The sequence below is a fragment of the Phyllobates terribilis genome, unplaced genomic scaffold, assembly GCF_046119375.1.
Source record: "Phyllobates terribilis strain yellow unplaced genomic scaffold, ASM4611937v1 Scaffold_7__3_contigs__length_470593459, whole genome shotgun sequence".
In the NCBI taxonomy this organism is placed as follows: Eukaryota; Metazoa; Chordata; class Amphibia; order Anura; family Dendrobatidae; genus Phyllobates; species Phyllobates terribilis.
This window is the reverse complement of record NW_027362767.1, coordinates 357,014,576-357,038,868: the sequence shown is the minus strand read 5'-3', so window position 1 is coordinate 357,038,868 and position 24,293 is coordinate 357,014,576. Positions and strand designations below refer to the sequence as shown.

Below are 24,293 nucleotides of genomic sequence, written 5' to 3'. Positions count from 1 at the left end.
GTTGTACTGGGAGACATCCGTCTTTTGGTTCGTTCTCCAAATTAGGTTCGGAAGTGCCGGAGGAGGAGAATTTTTCCGGTGATTTGGAGAGAGTTTGGACTAATGTACGTTGCAACCTTCAAGAGGCTAACAAGAAGTCCAAGAAGTATTTAGCCAGGAAACGTAAAGAGGTTTTGTTTACTGTGGGTGACATGATTTAGTTGTCCTCGAAGAACCTGGGGTTGAGGATTCCCTCTAAAAAACTGGGTCCTAAGTTTGTGGGTCCATTTAAAGTGCTTCAGGTTGTTAACCCGTCTGCTGTTAGGTTGGATGTCCCTACTTCCTGGAAGATTAATCCTGTGTTTCATGTTTCCTTGTTAAAAAAGGCTGACGTATCTGATAGGGACGCCACTGTCACAGTTCCCCCTGTGGTGGAAGACGGCGAATTTGAAATTTCTCGTATCTTGAATTCTAGATGGCATAGAGGGAGATTACAGTATCTTGTCTCCTGGAAGGGTTTTGGTCCCGAAGACAACTCCTGGGTAAGGACGGATGATGTCTCTGCTCCTAGGCTTGTTAAAGCTTTCCACAGGAGGTTTCCGGATAGGCCTGGGCCTGCAGGATCCGGAGGATCCTCATAAAAGAGGGGGTACTGTTAGAACCCTCCTGTTAGTTTTTTCTATCTTGTTTTTTGCGGTCTCGTGACCATTTGCCTTTATATTCCAGTCCTGCCCTTCTGGCTTTGCTGGACTTCGGTGTTGTTTGACTGTTTTGCTAGCCTGGTGCTTCGGTGCCTATCTCTGTCAGTTCGCTTGGTCCTCTGGGACCTCTAGTACTTTTTGTCAGTTTGTCTTTTGTGTTCTGCAACAACTTCTGTTTAGGAGGTGTCCCATTTTTGTCCCAGTCCTTAGTCCTTTTAGTGACCCCTCCCTTAATTCTATAGGTCTTCGTTCAGACTAGCCGAGGACTAAGGCGGGTCTGTTCACTAGGAACAGGCAGCCCGCTACATCGTAGGGATTCAGCTTAGTCTTACTGTAGGGACAGCTTTCCTCTATCTTTCCTTAGTACTTGTTGCAGATCATAACAAGGACTGCCCCAGGAAAGGAAGACCAAGAGTCACCTCTGCTTCTGAGGATAAGTTTTTCCGAGTCACCAGCCTCAGAAATCGCAGGTTAACAGCAGCTCAGATTAGAGACCAGGTCAATGGCACACAGAGTTCTAGCAGCAGACATATGTCTTCAACAACTGTTAAGAGGAGACTTTGTGCAGCAGGCCTTCATGGTAAAATAGCTGCTAGGAAACCACTGCTAAGGACAGGCAACAAGCAGAAGAGACTTGTTTGGGCTAAAGAACACAAGGAATGGACATTAGACCAGTGGAAATCTGTGCTTTTGTCTGATAAGTCCAAATTTGAGATCTTTGGTTCCAACCACCATGTCTTTGTGCGAAGCAGAAAAGGTGAACGGATGGACTCTACATGCCTGGCTCCCACCGTGAAGCATGGAGGAGGAGGTGTGATGGTGTGGGTGTGCTTTGCTGGTGACACTGTTGGGGATTTATTCAAAATTGAAGGCATACTGAACCAGCATGGTTAGCACAGCATCTTGCAGCGGCATGCTATTCCATCCGGTTTGCGTTTAGTTGGACCATCATTTATTTTTCATTCACCAGACCTGAACCCAATCGAGATGGTTTGGGGTGAGCTGGACCGCAGAGTGAAGGCAAAAGGGCCAACAAGTGCTAAGCATCTCTGGGAACTCCTTCAACATTGTTGGAAGACCATTTCCGGTGACTACCTCTTGAAGCTCATCAAGAAAATGCCAAGAGTGTGCAAAGCAGTCATCAAAGCAAAAGGTGGCTACTTTGAAGAACCTAGAATATAAGACATATTTTCAGTTGTTTCACACTTTTATGTTAAGTATATAATTCCACATGTATTAATTCATAGTTTTGATGCCTTCAGTGTGAATGTACAATTTCCATAGTCATGAAAATGCAGAAAAATCTTTAAATGAGAAGGTGTGTCCAAACTTTTGGTCTGTACTGTATATTGGTTAATTTGAATGATTAAAGAATGTGTCTGTTGTAATTCTAATAAAGTATTTGCTCTGTGTCTGTATGTTTATTTAACTCTTTACTTTACTTTAATTGAGTTTGGTCATGAAAAAGTCTGATTGACACCTTTGACATCACCAAACAAAAGAGCTGGGTGTCAGCCGATCCCATTCATCCAATCTTCATTAGCATTTCCATTCACGTAATTTATGTGGCTGCTGTGAGCTGGTATTTTTAGCCTAGGAAGGTGCCATTTGCAAACATTTTCCCTGGCCATAATTAACATCTCACAGCTGTTTCGTTAGCTGCTATGTCCCCCCCGATCAGCACTAGGCAGCTCTTTGGAAACAGCATATTTTGTTGCATCCAAAACGCTGTATTCTAATGCCGCACTTTTGTTGTCGGTACATGTGAATCCACTGCATATAGTGACACTTCAATCTGTCAAAATCTGCAGCGGAGACTAGCGTGTCTGCTACAGAAATTGACATGCTGCGAGTGAGTTTGGGTGCGTGGCCATGATCAGGAGCCGCTGCAAGTTTGACGCTGCGTGTTTATACAGTGTCAAACCCGCAGCGTCCAGATGTTACAGCATAGTGGATGAGATCTCTAGAAATCCCATGTCCACTATGCGTGCATCAGAGGCTGCGAATCACCCATGGACACTCACATGCAGCGCGTCTTTCAGGACCGCAGCATGTCAATTTCTCTTGCGGAGTCGCTAGTCTTCGCAACAGAAATTTGACCACTAGAAAGTATAGAATGCGATAAATCCGCATGGTTCAGTGAACACATGCGGATTTGCCTGCATTCAATAAAATGCAACGCTTTGGACGCAGCAAAAAATATGCGTCCAAAGCGCTGCTATATCCGGATCATGAGCACAGAGCCTAATTTTTTTTAAAAAAATGGCGTGGGCTCCCCCGTCATTTTTAGAACCAGCAGAGGGAAAGCCGACCGCTGGGGCTGATATTAGTAGCCGGGGAAGGGGCCATTAGCCAATAACGTTCCCTGGCTATTAATATCAGCCCACAGCTGTTTAGCTTTTACTGTAATCTACTGGCTAGATTACACGGGGCCCCCAGAAAATAATTGATATGGGGTCCCCCTGTAAAATCTAACCAGCAAAGGCTAAACTAGACAGCTGCGGGCTGATATTAATAGCCAGGGAAGGGGCCATAGATACTAGCCCCCTCTGCGGCTATTAATATCACGCCTCAGCAGTCTCAGAAAAGGCACATCCATAAGATGCGCCAAACCTGGCGCTTAGCCTTGCTCTTCCCACTGCCCTGTAGCTGTGGCAGTGGGGTAATGGGGTTGGGGTTCACGTCAGCCTTGTATTGGCGGCTGACGTGAAGCCCAGGTTAGTAATGGAGGGCGTGTATAAGACGCCCCCATTACTACCTGCATAGTAAAATAGTCTCCGCCTTTTCAATAAAAACATGGCCAGAATAAAGTATTTTAATGAAATAAAAAACGTTTGTTTTTAAAAAAAAAAAAAAAAAAATTATTGTACGCCTCCACGAAGCCCTCGATCTCTTGAAAAAAACGTAAAATAACAAACAACCATATTCCTCACCTGTCCGCTGTCAATGACGCAGTCCATGTACTGCCAACGAGTGTCCCATGACGATCTGGGTCACTTCTACAGCTGTGACATCAGCAATCACTGATGTCACAGCTGTAGAATACAGCACTGTATACTGACAGGAGTGTAAAATCACCCCTGTCAGTATACATGCTGCAAGAGTTCACTGGGGTTCATCAGCTGATGATCAGCTGATCAGCCCCGGCGAGCTCACTACTGTGGGAACCTTCTTCTGGCGCAAATTCAAGCCCATTGACTTTCATTGAAACGCAGCAAATCTTCAGGTATATTCCTACGGGTTTGCTGTGGTTCAATGCAAGTCAATGGGCGCAAATTCGGGGCGGGATCACCCAAGAAATGGCCATGCAACGGTTTTTACTGCAATGGTACTCCGGAGCGGAAATTTCCGCATCATGTGCACAGCACATCCGGATTATCATTACAACAGCTGGCAGACCTATTGCAAGCATTTTCGCAGCGTTTCCGTGGCGGGAAAACCGCCGCAAAACTCATCAAAAACGCATCATGTGAAGTTGGCCTAAGTGTTGACGTATTTTAAATCTTTACTATTTGTTTTTGGACTGAAAGTCATTCCTCATTAGCTCCATTTGCTTAAAGGGAATGTATTATCAGAAAATGACTATGTATGTGAGGAGCTGTGGAAGTTCGGGGTTTGGTACCAGATCAAACTTTGATTCCAGTACCAAAACTGTATCCGAACTTGAACCTGAACCCGAATCTCATCTCTCTCTCTCTGTCTGTCTCTGTCTTTCACTCTCTCCTGGACTGTAAAATGGACTTCCAGGAGAAGTCAATGTTTGATAGTTCAGCACCGGACACCCAGTTTGGGTTTGCTCATCTCTAAAAATGACCATTTTCTTAACTGAGCTTTTTGAGATGAATTTTTTTTTTCACTTCACAATCTGTATTAGAATTTTTTTTTAAATTTTGCAATTTTCATACCAGTCATTGGAGCTATTTTAGACTTGTGCTTCCTGTTCATTTTCATCACAGGCAGTATTACAGTGACAGGTAATATGCAAATTGCCTCTTCAGAGAAAAAGAGGACTTGTACTCTATAGCGCCACCTATTGGAAGCAGTAATCCTACAAGACACAATCAACCCTTTAACGAGTCGTGCAATATGACTTAGGATAAAAGCCAAATCGGAATCTCAATTTGCAGACACAGTGTTTCGGGCTGTTGGCCCTCGTCAGGGAAAAGTATGAGAACTGATTTGGATAGGTGAAAGGCTCTGGACTGAGGTCTAAGGGGTAACGTTTCTCCTTGTGGAGATACACAGTTGATAACACAAGATCCACCATTCACAATACGTAGTGTCACAGCTGACACTGCTCCCTTTCTCTTCACGATGATCTTTGCACAAGCTCATTAGATGCTTCGATACTAAAGATAGGGGCAGCGTCAGTCTATTGCTGCTAATGTACATGTGGATTTCCTGAAAGAAAAGGAATTCTGAGTCTATACCATGACCCTGTGGGCTAATGTGAAAAGTGATAGATTTCTTTTACACGTTAAATAAATCTAACATAAAAACCTGATTTAAACATAGGTGATTTTCCGATGGCTAATTCCCTATAAAAACGTTGACTTTCTTTGTGGTAATATGTGGAACTGAAAGATACTATTAAGTAATATTAAAAAGCTTGTCCACTACTTTATCATTGATGACCTATCCTTAGAATAGATCATCAATGTCAGACCATCAACCGGCACCCCCGCCGATCAGCTGTTTTCGGTGTCATTGGCGGCAGCCAGAAATGCTCAATTCCGGAGCTGCTCCATTTTCTGATAGTGGCCACGGCAGGGTACTGCACATCTGCCCTCCGCTAGGATGGCACCAGTGTGAAATTTCAAGCAGGATACAGATACAGACACCAGAGGCAGGCAGAGGGGCCGGGGCAGGATCCTAAGACCCTAATTCCACCAAAACGTCAAATGCTGATTAAAGAACAACCACCATGTGGATTTTTTTCCTCAAGGCCGGGGTCACACAAGCGATGTGTCTCTTGCATGAAAGAATTAGAGAACACTGTGAGGAGAACTTAATTTCTCCATCTTCTGTATTGTCTGTGTCCATGTAAATCGGACTGCACTTGGATGACATCTGAGTGCAGTCCGATGTCTTACATGCACCCATAGACTTGAATGGGTGAGTGCGATCCGATTTGCAGAGCCACTTGCAGCATGCTGCGATTTTTTTCTTGGGCCGAGCGCTATCCGATAAAACATCAGATAGCACTCAGCTTTGTTATATGTCAGTGTGAGCGAGCCCTGATGGTAACTATTTAATCTGTATAACCACGCCATTATGGCTATGCCTTTACTTCAACACGCAAAATCATGCTGACAGCTTCTCTTTAAGCAGTGTATATTGTAAGCGTATAATATGGGGAGGGGGCAGGGGCCGAGATGCCCTTGGCTGTATAGAGCCCAGTAATTGTTGATGACTACACTGGTATACAGTATATACTGTATAGCAATGTTGTGCTAGAAAAGCTACTACATTAACCTACAGGAGATCATAGAAGCGTCTTTCCCTTTTGTGCAGCACCATCAATGGTTAAAGGATAAACTGCTACAGAAAAAACGAATATAAAAAGAAAGCGTGGGACGTATTTATCATATGATATTAGTAATCATTAGAGCATCTGTTCAGGGCTATCTTACATATAATGATGAATATTACTGGTGTATGTCGACAGTCTTAAAACATCTTTGTCTATAAAAGCGTCTTTCTTTCCCCTATGAATTTTTTAATAGTAGATGAATTTTATTTCTTTGATTTATGAATTACTGAGGAGTTGATAGGATAACATATTGCAACATAAAAGTGAAAGTATTCTCCTATACTTAGTAACACACTGACTTGTATAAGACTGTACCATTCACCTTTAGCTTATAAAATCACTAAGGTCTTCTATGGTGCAGGGTGGATAAGCACTTACCTAAGTGCAAGGAAATTATTACCCTTTGCTGCCTCACTTCTTGCCTGTAGAGTTCTTTCTACTTTGCACTAGTCAGTGGTGAAGAATTACGTGAATTTAGGTGCATGTACTATATAACATTAGTGTGTATATGACAGTAGTTGTGTATTTGTAAATGACTGACTGTATTAGTTATTATATAAGGCAATGTTCACAATAGGTTCGGTCAATGCCCTGGAAGGTCACAGTGTTCTCAGAAGTCACTTGCAGCTCCAGCCTCATTGAAATAACTCTTTACCTCCAAAATTCAATGCCAAAGCAGAGTTAATCCAAAATTCTTGACACTACTGCAATACCACTGTCACGAGGGTGCTGGGACTATGGGCGCTAACCAGGTCCCTAGAACTAGGAGTGCCCTAGTCTATACCTGTTCCACAGATTACTCCTGAAGGTGTAGATGCCGGGTTCACGTACCTTGCTATTCTGCTATATCAGCCCTTCTCTTTCCCCTCCCTCACCCAGGATAATGGGAAGCTGAAGTGTATAAGACACTAACCAGACAAACAAGGGAAAAGGGACAGGGTTAAATGAAAATACCAATCATACAAAATGCACACACCAAACAACCGACTGGAACACAGGGGAGTTTAAGGAAGGAGAATCCAAACAAGAGAGGATGAGGATGTACACGCAGACAAAACTTCAAGCAACAATATGCTGAACAAATCTCCAAATGCCCACTCCAACCATAAACTACACCTCAACCCCTCCAACTCCAGAACCAAGCAGTAAGAACTAACACTGGCAATCCCTAAGTGACAGAGGCATGCATACATAGGAGAGGAGAGTGGCCAAGACTGAACAGCTGAAGCAATCAAGGTAGGAAAGCTCCAGAAGATTCAACTGAACAGATTAACCCTTGCACTGCTAGTAAGGAAAAAACCTGCACTGTTAATAAGAAGATGAAGTACTTCTAACCAGTGCAGTTCGTGAAACCCAACACCGCGGTCTTCTGACGCCTCTCTGTCGTCTTATCCTTGTGACAACCGCATATTATGGTGGCTCATTGGTTAGCACTGTTGCTTTGCAGTCCTGGGTCCAAACCCCACGAAAGACAACATCTGTAAGGAGTTTGTATGTTCTCCCCGTGTTTGCTTGGGTTTTCTCCGGGTTCTCCGGTTTCCTCCGACACTCCTAAACACTCCTAAGACATACTGATAAGGAATTTTGATTGTGAGGCCCAATGGGGACAGTGATGATGTCTGTAAAGTGCTGCGGAATATGATGGCGCGATATAATTAAGTAAAATAAATACCCAAATATATATCCTGACAGTAGTCTCCTGAAAATAATAAAATAAATCTCTTTGGCCTTTCGGTCCACTTATGATGATAGAAAATGGGTTTGCCATCCTCTTGACTTACATTCACACATTTGTGTGACTGTTACCATCCATGAGAAAAGGAATGATTTTTTTTTTCAGGTATCATCCTAGTTGCTTCCACTTACTTTTTCTCATCCTTTTTTTTCAGTGAAGCAAGTAGACTGTCTGAACTTAGTTTTTATCAAGTGACTCTTAACAATGGAGCAGTACATGTAGTACACTGCAGCTGCCACTACAGCTAGACGGCCAAGCGCTGCAGATAAGCACTTCCGGCCGGGTACCGCCGCCGGCACCGAAAACAGCTGATCGGCGAGGGTGCCAGGTGCGGGACCCCGGCCGATCAAACACTGATGCCCTATCTTACGGATAGGGCATCAATGAAAAAGTAGTGGACAACTTCTTTAAAGAACTCTATCTAACAAGATTCTCTTGTGACTTGGACTATGTCGAGCAACTAGCAGAGCAGAAACAGGAGCTGACATGGTGCTCATTTTCAAAAAGGGCTCCAGGTTTTTCCCAGGTAATTATAGACTAGTAATCTTAAAATTCATTATGGTAAAAATGTTTGAGTGGCTTGTAAGGGACTATACACAGGAGAATGTGGTAGAAAATAATATTATCAGTGATCGCCAGCACGGCTTTACGATGCACAGAAGTTGTCAAACTAACATAATACATTTTTAGGAAGAGTTGAGTAGAACCTGGTCAGAGGGGTAGCTGTTGATATAGTGTTTTAGACTTTGCAAATGTATTTGACATTGTGCCACGTAGAGACCTTATGGATAATTGAGGTCTATAGGCTTAGAAAGTAAGTTTTATAATTGAATCAAAGACTGACTCAAAGCTCGCACTCAAGAGAGTTGTGGTGAATGACTGCTACTCTGGATAGTCTCCGGTTGTAAGTGGTGTGCCTCAAGGTTCATTGCTGTGTTCACTATCATTCAACTTATTTATTACTGATATAGAAGACAGGATTAAATGTGTTGTTTCTATTTTTTTAGATGATACCAAGCTATGTAGTGTAGTGCAGTGTATTGAAGATGTTCATAAGTTCCAGGATGACTTGGGCAAACTAAGTGTTTGGGCATCCATGTGGCAAACGAGGTTCAATGTGGAGAAAAGTAAAGTTATGCATATGGGCACTAATAACCTGCAGGCACCAAATGTTCTAGTTGGAGTAAAACTAGGAGAGTCACTTGTAGAGAAAGATCTGGGTGTGCTTGTAGATCACAGACTAAATAATAGCATGTAATGTCAATCAGCTGCTTCTAAGGCCAACAGGATATTGTCATGTATTATAAGAGGCATGGACTCGCAGGAATGGGACGTAATATAACTGCTATACAAAGCATTGGTGTGGCCTCAACTGGAATATGCATTTTAGTATTGGGCACTAATTCTTAGAAAGGATGCTCTTCAGTTAGAAAAGGTACAAAGAAGAGCCACAGAATTGACATGGGGCATGGATGATCTTAGTTATAGGGAAATTTTTAAGTAATTACATATATTTAGTCTTCAGAAGAGACAAATAAGGGAGGACATGATTAACTTTTACAAGTACAGTACATAAATTGAACATGTAAAAAATATGGTCAAAAGCTGTTTCATGTAAAAAAAGCTCCGTGTGGAGAAAAAAGGTTCAGTCTCGAGAGGCTTTTTTTTACAATGAGAACTACTAATCTGTGGAGCAGCCTAACTCAATACCTTGTCACAGTGGGAGCCATCAATGGTTTCAAAAAGGGCTTAAATTCTTTTTCAAAAGAAAATAACATAAATACTTTTTTACATGTATAAAATGTTGTCCTGAAAGTTGATCCAGTCGATCAGGAAGAAAAAACTTCCTCTTTAGGGCAGACTGGATCATGCATAGATGTACCTAAACCGTATTCCCTTTATTCTTTTCCAACCCTCGGTTGAACTTGATGGACATGTGTATTTTTTCAACCGTACTAACTATGTCACTATGTAACAAAAGGGTTACCCAAAGCTGTCTGGTCTTATTGGAATGATACAGAGCTTAAGTCCAAGGGCAGCATTCATTAAAACGAGAAGGGGATATCAGCACGTTGGGTTTGTAACACTTGCCTATTGGTGTACTACCCCAGGGAGTAGTTAAGGGCAAAGAGGAGAATGTAGTAAATTTCATCCTGCACAGCAGTTGTTGTAGTCTAATCTAGGAGGAAGAGATTAGATATTCTTGATATAGAGCAACCATTTCAGAGACAGTGTGAGAGGAAGTGTTGCTGAGGTGTTTGTCAGCAGACTATCACAAGTAGGAGCAAAGGGTTGCCAGTTTTAGTGCATAGCTATATACGAACCGTCTTCTTCTGTTCAATCCTGTTACCTCTTAAGGAAACCATCAAGCTTGATGCCTGCCGTTTTCATAACTTCTTTCACTCCTGAGTGGGTTAATGTGTTGATTCCTACTCTCAGTGTGGTGAGTGGCAGCTCAGCCACCCAATCTGGGGCAGGGGCATGCTGAGCTGTCAGTATCGTGATTGACAGCTCAGTTGTTCAATCTGAGGCTTGGGCGTGCTGAGCTGTCAGTGTGGTGAGTGACAGCCCAGTCGCCCAATATCACAGAACGACAAGGGGATGTCTGGCAAATGAAACAACACATGGATGCAATGGGATGATAAAGGGGGAAGGCGGGCCCTAGCGGTAGGGAACGAGGGAAGGGACACCTCCTGACACCAACCTGTGTCTGTCCCTAAGCTCCACTATCGTCCCTAGACGGGTCCTTTTCCCCGTGCGTGATCACGTGGCTAGTCCTGGACTTAACCTGACTAGTGCACAGGCCAGCGAGACACTAGTCTCGCCACTACAATAGGACAACACAAGGAAGGTAAGACAAACAATGTGAAGATAACAACATAAAATACACTTAGCTTTCCAAAAGGAAACTTCACCGCTGCAATAGCAATGAACACCACAGCTTCTCCAGAGACTGGCTCCTTCAAAGACGTCAGCATAGAATGAACTATAACCGGCGGTCAGCTGATGGATCATGTGGCTTTATAAAGGGAGGTGGTAGTGGCACCAACCAACGTCAGCTGACTGTCCTAAAACGGCTGCCAGCAAGAGATTAAGATTAACCCTTGCTGGACCAAAAGGAAAAAACTACATTTAAATTACAGCATACCCAGAGCTTCCACGAATCCATAAATTATTTGTGACGACCAATGAGGGTCGGAACGTGCTGGATTTCCTACAGGTGTCTTCTGTTCGGAATGATTCCCAGGCTATTTAGCTGTCTGTCTGACAGTTGTAGCTTTGCTCTGTTTGGTGTGTGTTTGCTCTGTGCTTTGAGTTATAGTAGTCTGATCTTTGTTGACCGACCTTGAATTTGCCTTTGACCATCTGTTTGCCTAGCCCCTTTTTCTTGATCTGATACCCTCATGGAATTCTGACCTTGGACTGTGACCTGACTACGCCTTTGCCTCCCCCCTGACTTCCCCACCTCATGGTGTTTTGTTTTAACGATGTTCAGGCTCCAGTTAAAATGACATATTAACATTGTTTTACAGATCAGAATGATGATAGTTTTTTTTTCTTAGATTCTCGATTACGTTTTAGGAAAACTAGGCGATTTAAACTAAAAATGTTTAGAAATAAAGGCCAAAAATAGTTCTTGGGTATATTAAAGTGATTTGCGAACAAAGAGCAGTTTTAACTTGTCGTGGGACATGAGGGCATCAAGACCATACCAAGGACAGGTACACTTTAATTTTGAACCTGAATTTATAAGACTAAATTTACTTGTTAGTACATGGGGTAAAGTATCCAATCCTTTGTATTTACTGTACTCTATAACAATCTGCAATCTATCAGCTAATATTGCCCATCAGCCAGCAGTTTATCAGTCTAAAAGCCGTAATTCAGCAGACTGGTTCTCACTGCATTTATTAACTACAAGTAGATCAGACAATATAGATAAATGCATAGGACAGAATGGGAAGTTAAACAGTGGCTGCCGGCCAATGAATATACATTGAGCCAACTATATTTAGTTTTCTGAAAAATAAATAATGACACATCTGCCACTTGTAAAGAGAGACAGAAAAAACCCTCAGCCGATCAGAGGATGGCTGATATATGAGAATAACAGTGCCCTGCACTTGTCCACTGCTCAGATCCCCCATTGAAGACTATATGATGACGTCTCGCGTTGTATGTCAGGAAGCAATGATCATTCACTGATACTATACTGCCTACTACTGTATGGAGAGGCTGAGGCTCAGCTAGATGGATCATTACAGGAATAGAATATGGGAACATGTTATTTCTTAACATTTCTTAAAGAAATCTTAATTGAAGGTTAATAGGTAAGTTTTTCAATTGTTATTAAGGCTGTCGTGTAGAAAACTATTGAGTCTTGTGTATTTTCTGCACTATACTTTTACACTATTATTTACATATTTTGTAAAAGTTCACTGCCTGAGCGATTTCATACTGTAAAATATGACAAATATATCATAGATCTGGAGATACGGAGCTGGAGATTTTTGAGGAACCCTATAGTGTGTCTTTCCCCATATATCTATAATGGTAAAGTCCTTTAAGACTTGGAATAACACTGATCACTTGTGTCAAAAAGTTGGAGAAGATTATTTATGATACTTTACATAACTTATGAAAAAAATATATATGTTTTTGTATAACAAACCTAACATATTGTAAATGTTGATAATGTTTTATCTAGTAAATTCAATCCCTTCCGGCCACCATATTTTTTGTGCCTTTTTTTTAAATTTCCACCCTTCATGAGCCATAATGGTTTTTTTTTACTTTTAAAGTAAACCTGACAGCTGTTACATTCTTTCAGATCCACGGGCAGCATGTATAAAATCTGTTAGGTATGTTTGCCTCTGAAATGTTGTGGCATTTCAAAAGGAAAACATACTTTAAAAGCTGCCAGGGACCAAGCCACACAAAAGAGTAGTCGGATATACAGGTCTCCAGCGGCTTCTCCCCTGGAGCCACAGGTTTCTCCCTGCATGCGTGTATAGGGAGTGACCTGTCACTCCAGGGCAAAGGGAGGGGAGAAGCTGCGGAGGACATGCCTGTCTGACTAGTCTCGTGTATTAGCTGTCAGGTTCCATTTAAAGGGGTTTTCCATAAGCAAAGTTAATTTTAATCAACATTTGAATTAATAGTTCTTGGAATAATAATAAGTTCCACAATTGAATGTGTTTAAATAAAATGTTCCTGTGCTGAGATAATCTTATAAATGTGCCCCTGCTGTGTACTGTGTAATGGCTGTGTCTGACCATGTACGGAACACGGTCTGATCATACCACATCTCCTGGGCAGTGGAATAAGCAAAGGAGAATACAGACATTACAGCACAGGATCACAGCTGATTCTTTATTTTAGGTAAAACATTGCTTAGACAGTGAAATGTTTTGCCTCATAGAAAGAATCGGCTGTGATCCCGTGCTGTCCTATCTGTATACTCTTTTGCCTCCTCCCCTGCCCAGGAGCTGTGGTATGATCAGACCATGTTCCTGTACGGTCAGACACAGCCATTACACAGTACACAGCAGGGGCACATTTATAAGATTATCTCAGCACAGGAACATTTTTTTTTTAAACACATCCAATTGTGGAAATTATTATTAATCAAAGATTTATTGATTAAAATGTTGGTTAAAATTAACTTTGTTCTTAGGAAAACCCCTTTAAGGCTACTTTCCCACAATGAGCTTTTGGTACCTTTTTGACGCTGTGTATTTTTGCTGTATCCAAGACGCAACATCTTACAATTCCAGCAAAGTGGATGGGATTTATAGAAATCTCACGGCCACTGGGCTTTTATTTTATTTAGTGTAAACTCACATGTTTCAAAGCCGCGACATGTCAATTTCTCTTGTGGGTACACTGAGTTTTCTGTGTGTTGTTTTTCCCTATAGACTTCCATTAGATGCGGAAAAAAACGCAATACAATACTTTGTATTTGAATTATTGGCACAGTAAACGTTTTATTATAATTCTGCACATGAACCCTTCCAAGAAAATAAGAAAGTTTGATTAAATACTAATTACATCTAATATTGTACAAGTAAATGAATAATTATGTAGTGGTAACATCTTTAACCCCTTACTGACATATGACGTACAATTACATCTTATACCGGCTCCCTGACATCTTTCCCAGCAGATCATAGCTGTGATATTCATCCATCATCTGCCTCTAATGGCTGCATGTTGGGCAGACCTTCGCCTGCGGCTGTTAACCTATTAAATGCCATTGTCAATCTGTGACAATGGCATTCATATGCTGTTCTAACCTTTTAACCACTCATCAAAGTGCCCATGACGTGATCACAAGGTGCCGATGGAGTGAAAACCGGCGGTCTGCTGAAGACCCCCATGTCTGTCATGACGATACTCGAGTGAAAGTCAGCCCATAAGAGACTGTTATTTTTGCTATATACAACAGTACTGTTCTATTGCTGTATGTAGCACAAGCGATCGGATGATCGCAAATTCAAGTCCTCTAAGGGGATTAACAAATATGATAAAAAGTTTTAAAATAAGTTTTAAAATATATGATATGAAAAAAGTAAAAACATATAAGTTAGAATCACTCCCCTTTTCCCCAATTAAACAAAATAAAATAAAATACACATATGTGGTACAGTGGGGAAAAAAAGTATTTAGTCAGCCACCAATTGTGCAAGTTCTCCCTCGATCTGGGGCTCCACACAAGATCTCACCCCGTGGGGTCAAAATGATCTCAAGAACGGTGAGCAAAAATCCCAGAACCACACCGGGGGACCTAGTGAGTGACCTGCAGAGAGCTGGGACCAAAGTTACACAGGCTACCATCAGTAACACACTACGCCGCCAGGGACTCAGATCCTGCAGTGCCAGACGTGTCCCCCTGCTTAAACCATTACATGTCTGGGCCCGTCTGAAGTTTTCTAGAGAGCATTTGGATGATCCAGAAGAGTATTGGGAGAATGTCATATGGTCAGATGAAACCAAAGTAGAACTGTTTGGTAGAAACACAACTCATCGTGTTTGGAGGAGAAAGAATGCTGAGTTGCATCCAAAGAACACCATACCTACTGTGAAGCATGGGGGTGGCAACATCATGCTTTGGGGCTGTTTCTCTGGCAAGGGACCAAGACTACTGATCCGTGTACATGAAAGAATGAATGGGGCCATGTATCATGAGATTTTGAGTGCAAACCCCCTTCCATCAGCAAGGGAATTGAAGATGAAACGTGGCTGGGTCTTTCAGCATGACAATGATCCCAAGCACAACGCCAGGGCAACGAAGGAGTGGCTTCATAAGAAGCATTTCAAGGTCCTGAAGTGGCCTAGTCAGTCTCCAGATCTAAATCCTTTAGAAAACCTATAGATCTGCATGGAGGAATGGGCCAACCTACCAGCAACAGTGTGTGCCAACCTTGTGAAGACTTACAGAAAACGTTCGACCTCTGTCATTGCCAACAAAGGATATATAACAAAGTATTGAGATGAACTTTTGTAATTGACCAAATACTTATTTTCCACCAAAATTTGAATTTTTTTTTTTCCAAATCAGACAATGTGATTTTTAGGATTTGTTTTCTCATTTTGTCTCTCATAGTTTAAGGTCTACCTATGATGTCAATTACAGGCTCTCTCATCTTTTTAAGTGGGAGAACTTGCACAATTGGTGGCTGACTAAATACTTTTTTTCCCCACTGTATCTCTGTATTTGTAAAAGTCCAATACATCAAAATGTAAAATGAATTAACCCGATCGGTAAACGGCATAACGAAAAAAGAAATCAAAATACCAGAATTGCAGTTGGCTGCCGCAACAGCACAAGAAAAATGCAATAAGAGGTGATCAAAACATTGTATATACCCCAAAATGGTATCAATAAAAACAGGGCGCAAAAAACAAGACCATACAAGTCCATCGACCGAAAATTGAAACCATTATGTCTTTCAGAAAATGGCGACACCAGCAAAATTTATTTTTACAAATTTCCAAATTTTTTTCACCACTTATATACTAAAAAAAATCTATGCATATTTGGTGTCATCATAATTGTACTGACATGGAGAATCATATTGCTGGGTCATTTTTACCACATAATGAACGCCGCAAATAAAAAAAACAAGTAACAACTACAGAATTGTGCTTTTTTTTGCTATTGTGCTGCACTTGGAATTTTTTGCCTTTTTTCGCTTTCTTTTACATCACATGATAAAATAAATGTTGTCATTCAACTGTACAATTTATTCTGCAAAAAAAAGCCCTCACATGGCTATATCGATGGAAAGAAAAAGTTATGGCTCTTGGAAAAAGGAGAGGGGGGGGACAAAAAACAAAAATTGCGCAAGGGTGAAGGGGTTAAATTGTCTGGTTTAGACAAAGTGTGGATGGAAAAGGACCCAAAACTCTAGATTGTGATTACATTATCTTAATATCAGAGGGTCGAAGAGCAGCATCAGCACGTTATCGTTTTTTCTTTTTCACGTTTGAGCGTCATTCACTGGTAAATGTCATTGTTGCTCTATATGAAAATAGCCTCATCAGAGAGGAAGAGGACTTGAACTCTAGCGCCACCTATTGGAAGTAGCAATCCCAAAATTCAATATTGACCCTTTAACGAGCCTTGTCACATGACTTAGTATAAAAGCCAAACCAGAATCTCAATTTGCAGACCCGTGTTTCGGGGTGTTGCCCCTCCTCAGTGCAAAGCAATTGATATTATTTAGCTGTATGAGATGCCTCTGACTGAGGTCTTATTATTTTTCTAGAATTTAGAAATGGCGGATGTACCTGGATAGGTATAATACAATAAGGCTGTGTGCCCACGTAGCATTTTTCAAGCGTATATGCTGCGGAATTTCCGCAGCGTAAACGCTTGAAAAACGCATGTATATCCGCACCCCATGGTCCCCAATGGGATTCCGCAAGTTCTATGCACATGCTGCGGATTTTTCCGCAGCGTTTATGCTGCGTTCAAAAATCCGCAGCATGTCATTTAATTTTGCGTTTCCGCAAGCGGAATTGCCTTTGTCCAATGCATAAAAAACGCAAGGCAATTCCGCATGTGGAAAACGCGTGATAAACGCGCGAAAAATGCGCGATAAACGCGTGCGGAATTCCGCATGCGTTTTTCCGGGAGAGGACTTGCATTTATGCAGCAGAAATTTTCTGCTTCATAAATGCAACGTGGGCACATAGCCTTAATATTACTTATCTGTACCTTGTTTATTCTGCTTGATTATTGTAGATAGTGCTACCGTTCAAGTATCAGTGCTTTCATTGTGGTGATCTGACATTGGTTTGGCTTACTGAGATGTGTAAAAAACACATTTTCTGAAAACACTTCCAGTATGACCTGATAAATGATCAGACCCTGGTACCACTCATCAGCCACATCAGGACGTTGTATGTTGGAGTCTATACTGCCTAATGTGGCATTGAAGGCTGAATGCCCCCTGGACTGCAGTGCTAACTTGCAACAGTGATTGTTGCTACCCCCATAGTTATACCACTAGAGTTCAGCTCCATTAAAATCCATAGGAGAATATTGGACAATTATCACACAGAATCTGGAGTCACATGTGACACTGTTTTTAGAAGAAAGCAGCCATGTTTTTAAAAGTCTCTATAACCCCTTTAAATTGTAACCAGAACAGGTTTAGATCCGGTGCATACATTGTCCCTGCTGCATCTTGTATGTATACTCAGTTTCTTCAATATCCTGCATTGATATGAAGTTCAAACAAGATAATGAGAAGAGAAAGAACATAGCGTACCATAAACCAATTTCTCTCCATTCTAGATGTGAAAGCAATTAAAATGAAGAATCCAGGGACCAGTCGATATCGATATCTCTTGCATCTTTTGTTCATGCTGACATTACCCATTGGTCTAGCAAAATCAACAGGTAAGATGAACTATGCATCTTCATACATTAACTTGATAAGGGGGCCTAGTTGACCTTTTGGGGCATGATTTACGACATAGTTATGATTGCATTTCTGTATAAAAGTTGCAAAAAAGTTGTGTTTTCTAGACAAGTCATGGTGGACTTAAAATAGGTGTGGAAAATTTGCACAAAAGTCTACATTAAGGTGCAACATTTGAGACATTGGTCTCCTGCTCTTTTCTAACATTGGGAAATATATGACTTAGGGCTCATTCAGATGTCCATTTTGTCACGTTTGAGAAAAACGGTCCTTGTTTGATTAGTGAGTTTCATCTGAGTTATATCAGGTTTTTCTCAGATGAGAAAAAAAGCTATTCTCCTTCTTCTACTATCTATCAGTCCATAAAAAGCCAGGATGCCATCCAAGTACTGTCCGTTTTTTTCACGGACCTTTAGACTTTCATTGCCGAGCTTGATCAGAACAATATCGAACATATCTCCACAATTTTGCACAGATCACTCGATCCAACACAAAAAAAATTAGACATGTGAACAGCCCCATAGACTAACATAGGTACAAGTCCTCTCTGTGAAAATCACGGATAGATCTTGTATGTGAAGAACAGACTTCTGAATAAACCCTTAGCATCCATTAAAAGTCCTAATTTGCGCAAAGATTTTACATTGACTAGTGACACATTGGTCTCAGGCTTTCATCTAAGATTGGACAGTGGTATAATTTGTTCCATATTAATAATTAAAGTGCAACATTTCATAAATACGGAGTGGCAGAGTTGAAGTGGGTACACTGAAGATTTGGCAAAAATTACACCATTTTTGATAAATGTAGACCATTGTGTACTTCCATGTCCTTACATCTTTGCAGGGACTTTTTAACAGTACATATAAGGGTTGCTTTTTTCAACCAACTCTTATGTATTAGTATTGCTGTGTAGCCAGGGGCGGACACAGAATGTAGTGGGCCCCTGTGCAAGAAATTTTGGGGGGCCCCCCCTGCCCTTCATAAGGCAACAAAGTTATGTAAACATAACCCCCCATGTGCATCTCTCACCCCCCCATGTGCATCTCTCATCCCACCCATGTGCAGCTCTCACCCCCCGTGCATCTCTCATCCCCCCCATGTGCATCTCTCACCCCCCATGTGCATCTCTCACCCCCCATGTGCATCTCTCACCCCCCCATGTGCATCTCTCACCCCCCCCATGTGCATCTCTCACCCCCCCATGTGCATCTCTCACCCCCCCCATGTGCATCTCTCACCCCCCCATGTGCATCTCTCACCCCCCCATGTGCATCTCTCATCCCACCCATGTGCAGCTCTCACCCCCCGTGCATCTCTCATCCCCCCCATGTGCATCTCTCACCCCCCCATGTGCATCTCTCACCCCCCCATGTGCATCTCTCACCCCCCCATGTGCAGCTCTCATCTCACCCATGTGCAGCTCTCACCCCCCGTGCATCTCTCATCCCCCCCATGTGCATCTCTCACCCCCCCATGTGCATCTCTCACCCCCCCATGTGCATCTCTCACCCCCCCATGTGCATCTCTCACCCCCCCATGTGCATCTCTCACCCCCCCATGTGCATCTCTCACCCCCCAATGTGCATCTCTCACCCCCCCATGTGCATCTCTCACCCCCCCATGTGCATCTCTCACCCCCCCATGTGCATCTCTCACCCCCCCATGTGCATCTCTCACCCCCCCATGTGCATCTCTCACCCCCCCATGTGCATCTCTCACCCCCCCATGTGCATCTCTCACCCCCCCATGTGCATCTCTCACCCCCCCCCATGCATCTCTGATTCCCCCCACTCCTAGTTAATTAATTGTATTTAAAAAAAATAAAACTTGTTATACTTACCCCCATGCGATCCCTGCAGAATCCTGGCGCTCGTCCACGTCGCTGCCACCAGGTTCTCCTGACGTTCGGCCATGTGACGGCGCCACATACATAGCCATCAGCTTTTGTTTTGGCCAAAAGATTTTTAAAGCCGCCACCACGATAAGGTAGACTCTTCTGGGCGGGCCCTACTCTAACCTATTAAAATTTTCTTAAAATATCCAATACTCTTTTTAGATATATTTTTATTTAGTTTTCTTTAAGGGAATGTGTCATATACATTTTTTTTTTAAATGACCAATAATACCACATACAGGGAATACCGCCACACCATGACCAGACCACATATTACCACAACATAGTGACCGAATAATACCACACAGAAGGGAGAAAAACTGCCACACCATGACCAGACCACATATTACCACTACATTACTAATATTACCACCACATTACTAATATTACCATAAGTGTCATTATACACGGGAGCTCTATACATGGTATGTATAACGTAAGTGTCCAGGTAATCTAGTGATCACCAGTGAAATTATACACAGGAGCTCTGTATATAGTGTCAGTGTACAGGTAATACAGTGATCACCAGTGACATTATACACAGGAGCTCTGTATATAGTGTACAGGTAATACAGTGATCATCAGTGACATTATACACAGGAGCTCTGTATATAGTGTCAGTGTACAGGTAATACAGGGATCACCAGTGACATTATACACAGGAGCTCTGTATATAGTGTCAGTGTACAGGTAATACAGTGATCACCAGTGAAATTATACACAGGAGCTCTGTATATAGTGTCAGTGTACAGGTAATACAGTGATCACCAGTGAAATTATACACAGGAGCTCTGTATATAGTGTCAGTGTACAGGTAATACAGTGATCACCAGTGACATTATACACAGGAGCTCTGTATATAGTGTCAGTGTACAGGTAATACAGTGATCACCAGTGACATTATACACAGTGTACATGTAATAGACTGACTCACCGGTGACGTCTCTAGGTGAAGTCCTTCATCTTCGCTTTTCTCCTTCATCCAGCACAGACCGCCATCACGTCTTCCAGCCAGGACTCGTCTCTGCATAAAATAACAGTTATCTAGAGCACATTCCCCAACTTCTACATTATGCAGCTGAATACAGACGTGCATCCACCATCAATATATGGTTAGTTATTATGCAACCTACCATTCCAAATATAAATTGTAATCCACCACTGTGCCCCCATTAACTGTAAATAGGCACTTAATATATAATTTAATTAGAACCTCTACTCTTTCCGCCAATTTGTTACCAGTCACACTCCTGCATCCGCAACGCCCCCTACTCTATACTTCCTGCTCCCCGCATTCAATATTTACATACACCCCCTGCCCCAATTCATTATATCATGTCCGTGCTCTCCCCACCCTATCATCATTTATCATCCCCCCCATGCGCACATCTCTCACCCCCTCCCCCACATGTGCCCCTCTCTCACCCCCCTCCCCCACATGTGCCCCTCTCGTTCCCCCCCCCACATGTGCCCCTCTCATCCCCCTCCCCCACATGTGCCCCTCTCTCATCCCTCTCCACCACATGTGCCCCTCTCTCATCCCCCTCCACCACATGTGCACCTCTCTCACCCCCCCCCACATGTGCATCTCCCATCTCCCCCCCACCACATGTGCATCTCCCATCTCCCCCCCCACCACATGTGCATCTCCCATCTCCCCCCCCACCACATGTGCATCTCCCATCTCCCCCCCCACCACATGTGCATCTCCCATCTCCCCCCCCACCACATGTGCATCTCCCATCTCCCCCCCCACACATGTGCATCTCCCATCTCCCCCCCACACATGTGCATCTCCCATCTCCCCCCCACACATGTGCATCTCCCATCTCCCCCCCCCCACACATGTGCATCTCCCATCTCCCCCCCCACACATGTGCATCTCCCATCTCCCCCCCCACACATGTGCATCTCCCATCTCCCCCCCACACAAATGTGCATCTCCCATCTCCCCCCCCACACACATGTGCATCTCCCATCTCCCCCCCACACACATGTGCATCTCCCATCTCCCCCCCCACACACATGTGCATCTCCCATCCCCCCCCACACACATGTGCATCTCCCATCTCCCCCCCCCCACACACACACACATGTGCATCTCCCATCTCCCCCCCCCACACACACACACACACACACATGTGCATCTCCCATCTCCCCCCCACACACACATGTGCATCTCCCATCTCCCCCCCCCACACACATGTGCATCTCCCATCTCCCCCCCCACACACACACACACACACACACATGTGCATCTCCCATCTCCCCCCCCACACACATGTGCATCTCCCATCTCCCCCCCCCCACACACATGTGCATCTCCCATCCCCACCCCACACACATGTGCATCTCCCATCTCCCCCCCCCCCACACACATGTGCATCTCCCATCTCCCCCCCCCCACACACATGTGCATCTCCCATCTCCCCCCCCCACACACATGTGCATCTCCCATCTCCCCCCCCCACACACATGTGCATCTCCCATCTCCCCCCCCACACACACACACACACACACATGTGCATCTCCCATCTCTCCACTCCTAGTTAATTGTATTTTTAAAAAAAATAAAACTTGTTATACTTACCCCCATGCGATCCCTGCAGAATCCTGGCGCTCGTCCAAATCGCTGACAGCAGGTTCTCCTGACTTCCGGTCATGTGACGGCACCGTCACATGACCGGAAGTCAGGGGAATCATGAAGGCGCTGCTGCAACAGCGCAGCTCAGCGCTGAAATGTCCCGGACCCGGCGCATAGCATGGGGCCGGGGGCCCCATGAGGAGAGAGACGCACAAGAGGGGGGCCCCCGAGGGGGCCCCTACCGGCCGGGCCCCATACTGGAGTCAGGGCAGTCATGCCCTGATGGCGGCCCTGCTGGAGGCTGGAGGGGCCCCCTCTCCCTCGGGGCCCCCGTTCAATGAACCGGCTGCACGGGCGGTAGTTCCGCCCCTGTGTGTAGCCCCATTTCGTTTGATCAAATCAATTAACGATATTGAACACAGACTTGGAGGACCCGTTCATATGGTATTATGTTAGCATTATGGTGCTCTATAACGTGTATGGAGGGTGACTGCTATTCGAGAAGATGACTCTTGATTATCGCACATATGCTGTCTTTGTTGCCTGCTAATTCTATATGTTTTGTGTAATATTTGCAGAAGGTCTTTCATTCTCATGTACTGTAACACTATACCAAACCCATCTTCTGTTCAATGAAAGTGTTGTGAGCTTGGCGGCATACCTGTCACCTGCAGGATATTTCAGTTCAAGACCAAAGCCTTTCTGCATTCAGTTTCTGCAGTTCATGAATCTGTCTAAAACATCTGACTAAGCAAAGTTGTGGAGGAAAAATAATAAAAGACTTAGAAAAGAGAGATAGCTTAAAATGGGGTGCAGACGTCTAGAAGTTAAGGTACAAAATATTAAAGCCACGAAAAAAGGAGCAAATTACTCCAGAAAAGTGGAGAAACAATGATAAATCGGAGCCCGTGTGTGCAAAAGAAAAAAAAAACCAGATCCTATATAGATCATCTGAATAGCATCTGTTTTTATAGTTACACTGCAATTGTCAACATATTGAACTGAATTTTGTCTTCTAAATGTGGAGGATACACTAATGGCATATAGATGGAATACAGATGAGAATAGTGATAAAAATCATTTGTTTTTTTCTGGATGTCAAAATGGACGCTTTTTCATACACTTGTCTGAACCTGTACTTGTACTTGGCCTCCTTATCTTGGAGAACCCCTTCACACCAAACCAGGTGCCCAGATGGATGACTTCCTTCTGCATATCCTACAACTTCATTGAGACTCAACTGTTCTTTGTCTAACGCTAACTGTTATAGCCTTGAAGCATTATGACATGAACCTTCATGTTGTTGAAGCCACATGTCTAAATTGTGGACTGGTCTTATCAGTCTGAGAAGACTCTGAGCTGAACATTTTGAAATCTCTGTGTCTTGGAAGCGACTATGTACCTTGCACCCTCTGGCACGGTAAAGCAAAACCAAAGCTACAACCAAGAATATTGAAAGGGAAGAATCAAACCAACCCAACTTTTAATTAAAGAAGTTGTCCACTACTTGGACAACCCCTTCTCATACCCTACACTTGGCCCCGGTAAAATAAAAAAGCCTATACTCACCTCCCGTGCCGGCTTTGTTCCAGCGGTGTCGGCACTCGCGGTCCTGGGGCTGCTAGTGCTGTTGTATGATACGTGAGCCTGGTGCCCAATCAGCGTTGGTGTCACTGTACCCACCTTCGTACGAATTGAACATCAAGAGGAAGTCCAGGCTGTGGCTGCTTTCTGACTTCCTCTTGATGTTTGATTTTTCCGAAGGCGGGGACAGTGACACCAGCGCTGATTGGGCGCCGGGCTGACGTGTTATAACAACCGCGGACACACAAGTGCCGACACCGCTGTAACAACGCCGACACGGGAGGAGAGTATAGGCTTTTTTATTTTATTGGCACCAAACATCTAGATGAAGATAAGGTTGTCCTAGCA

General features: G+C 43.4%; 1 protein-coding gene across 1 annotated transcript in view; it reads left to right on the top strand.

Annotated features, from left to right (window-relative positions):
- The window catches only part of ADGRG4 (adhesion G protein-coupled receptor G4), a 167,086-nt gene that overhangs the window by 16,469 nt on the left and 126,324 nt on the right, over nucleotides 1-24,293 (top strand). Inside the window, exon 2 of the mRNA XM_073641278.1 lies at nucleotides 17,754-17,858. Within this exon, the coding sequence (XP_073497379.1) occupies nucleotides 17,754-17,858 (105 nt within the window). The remainder of the gene's footprint in view (nucleotides 1-17,753; nucleotides 17,859-24,293) is intronic.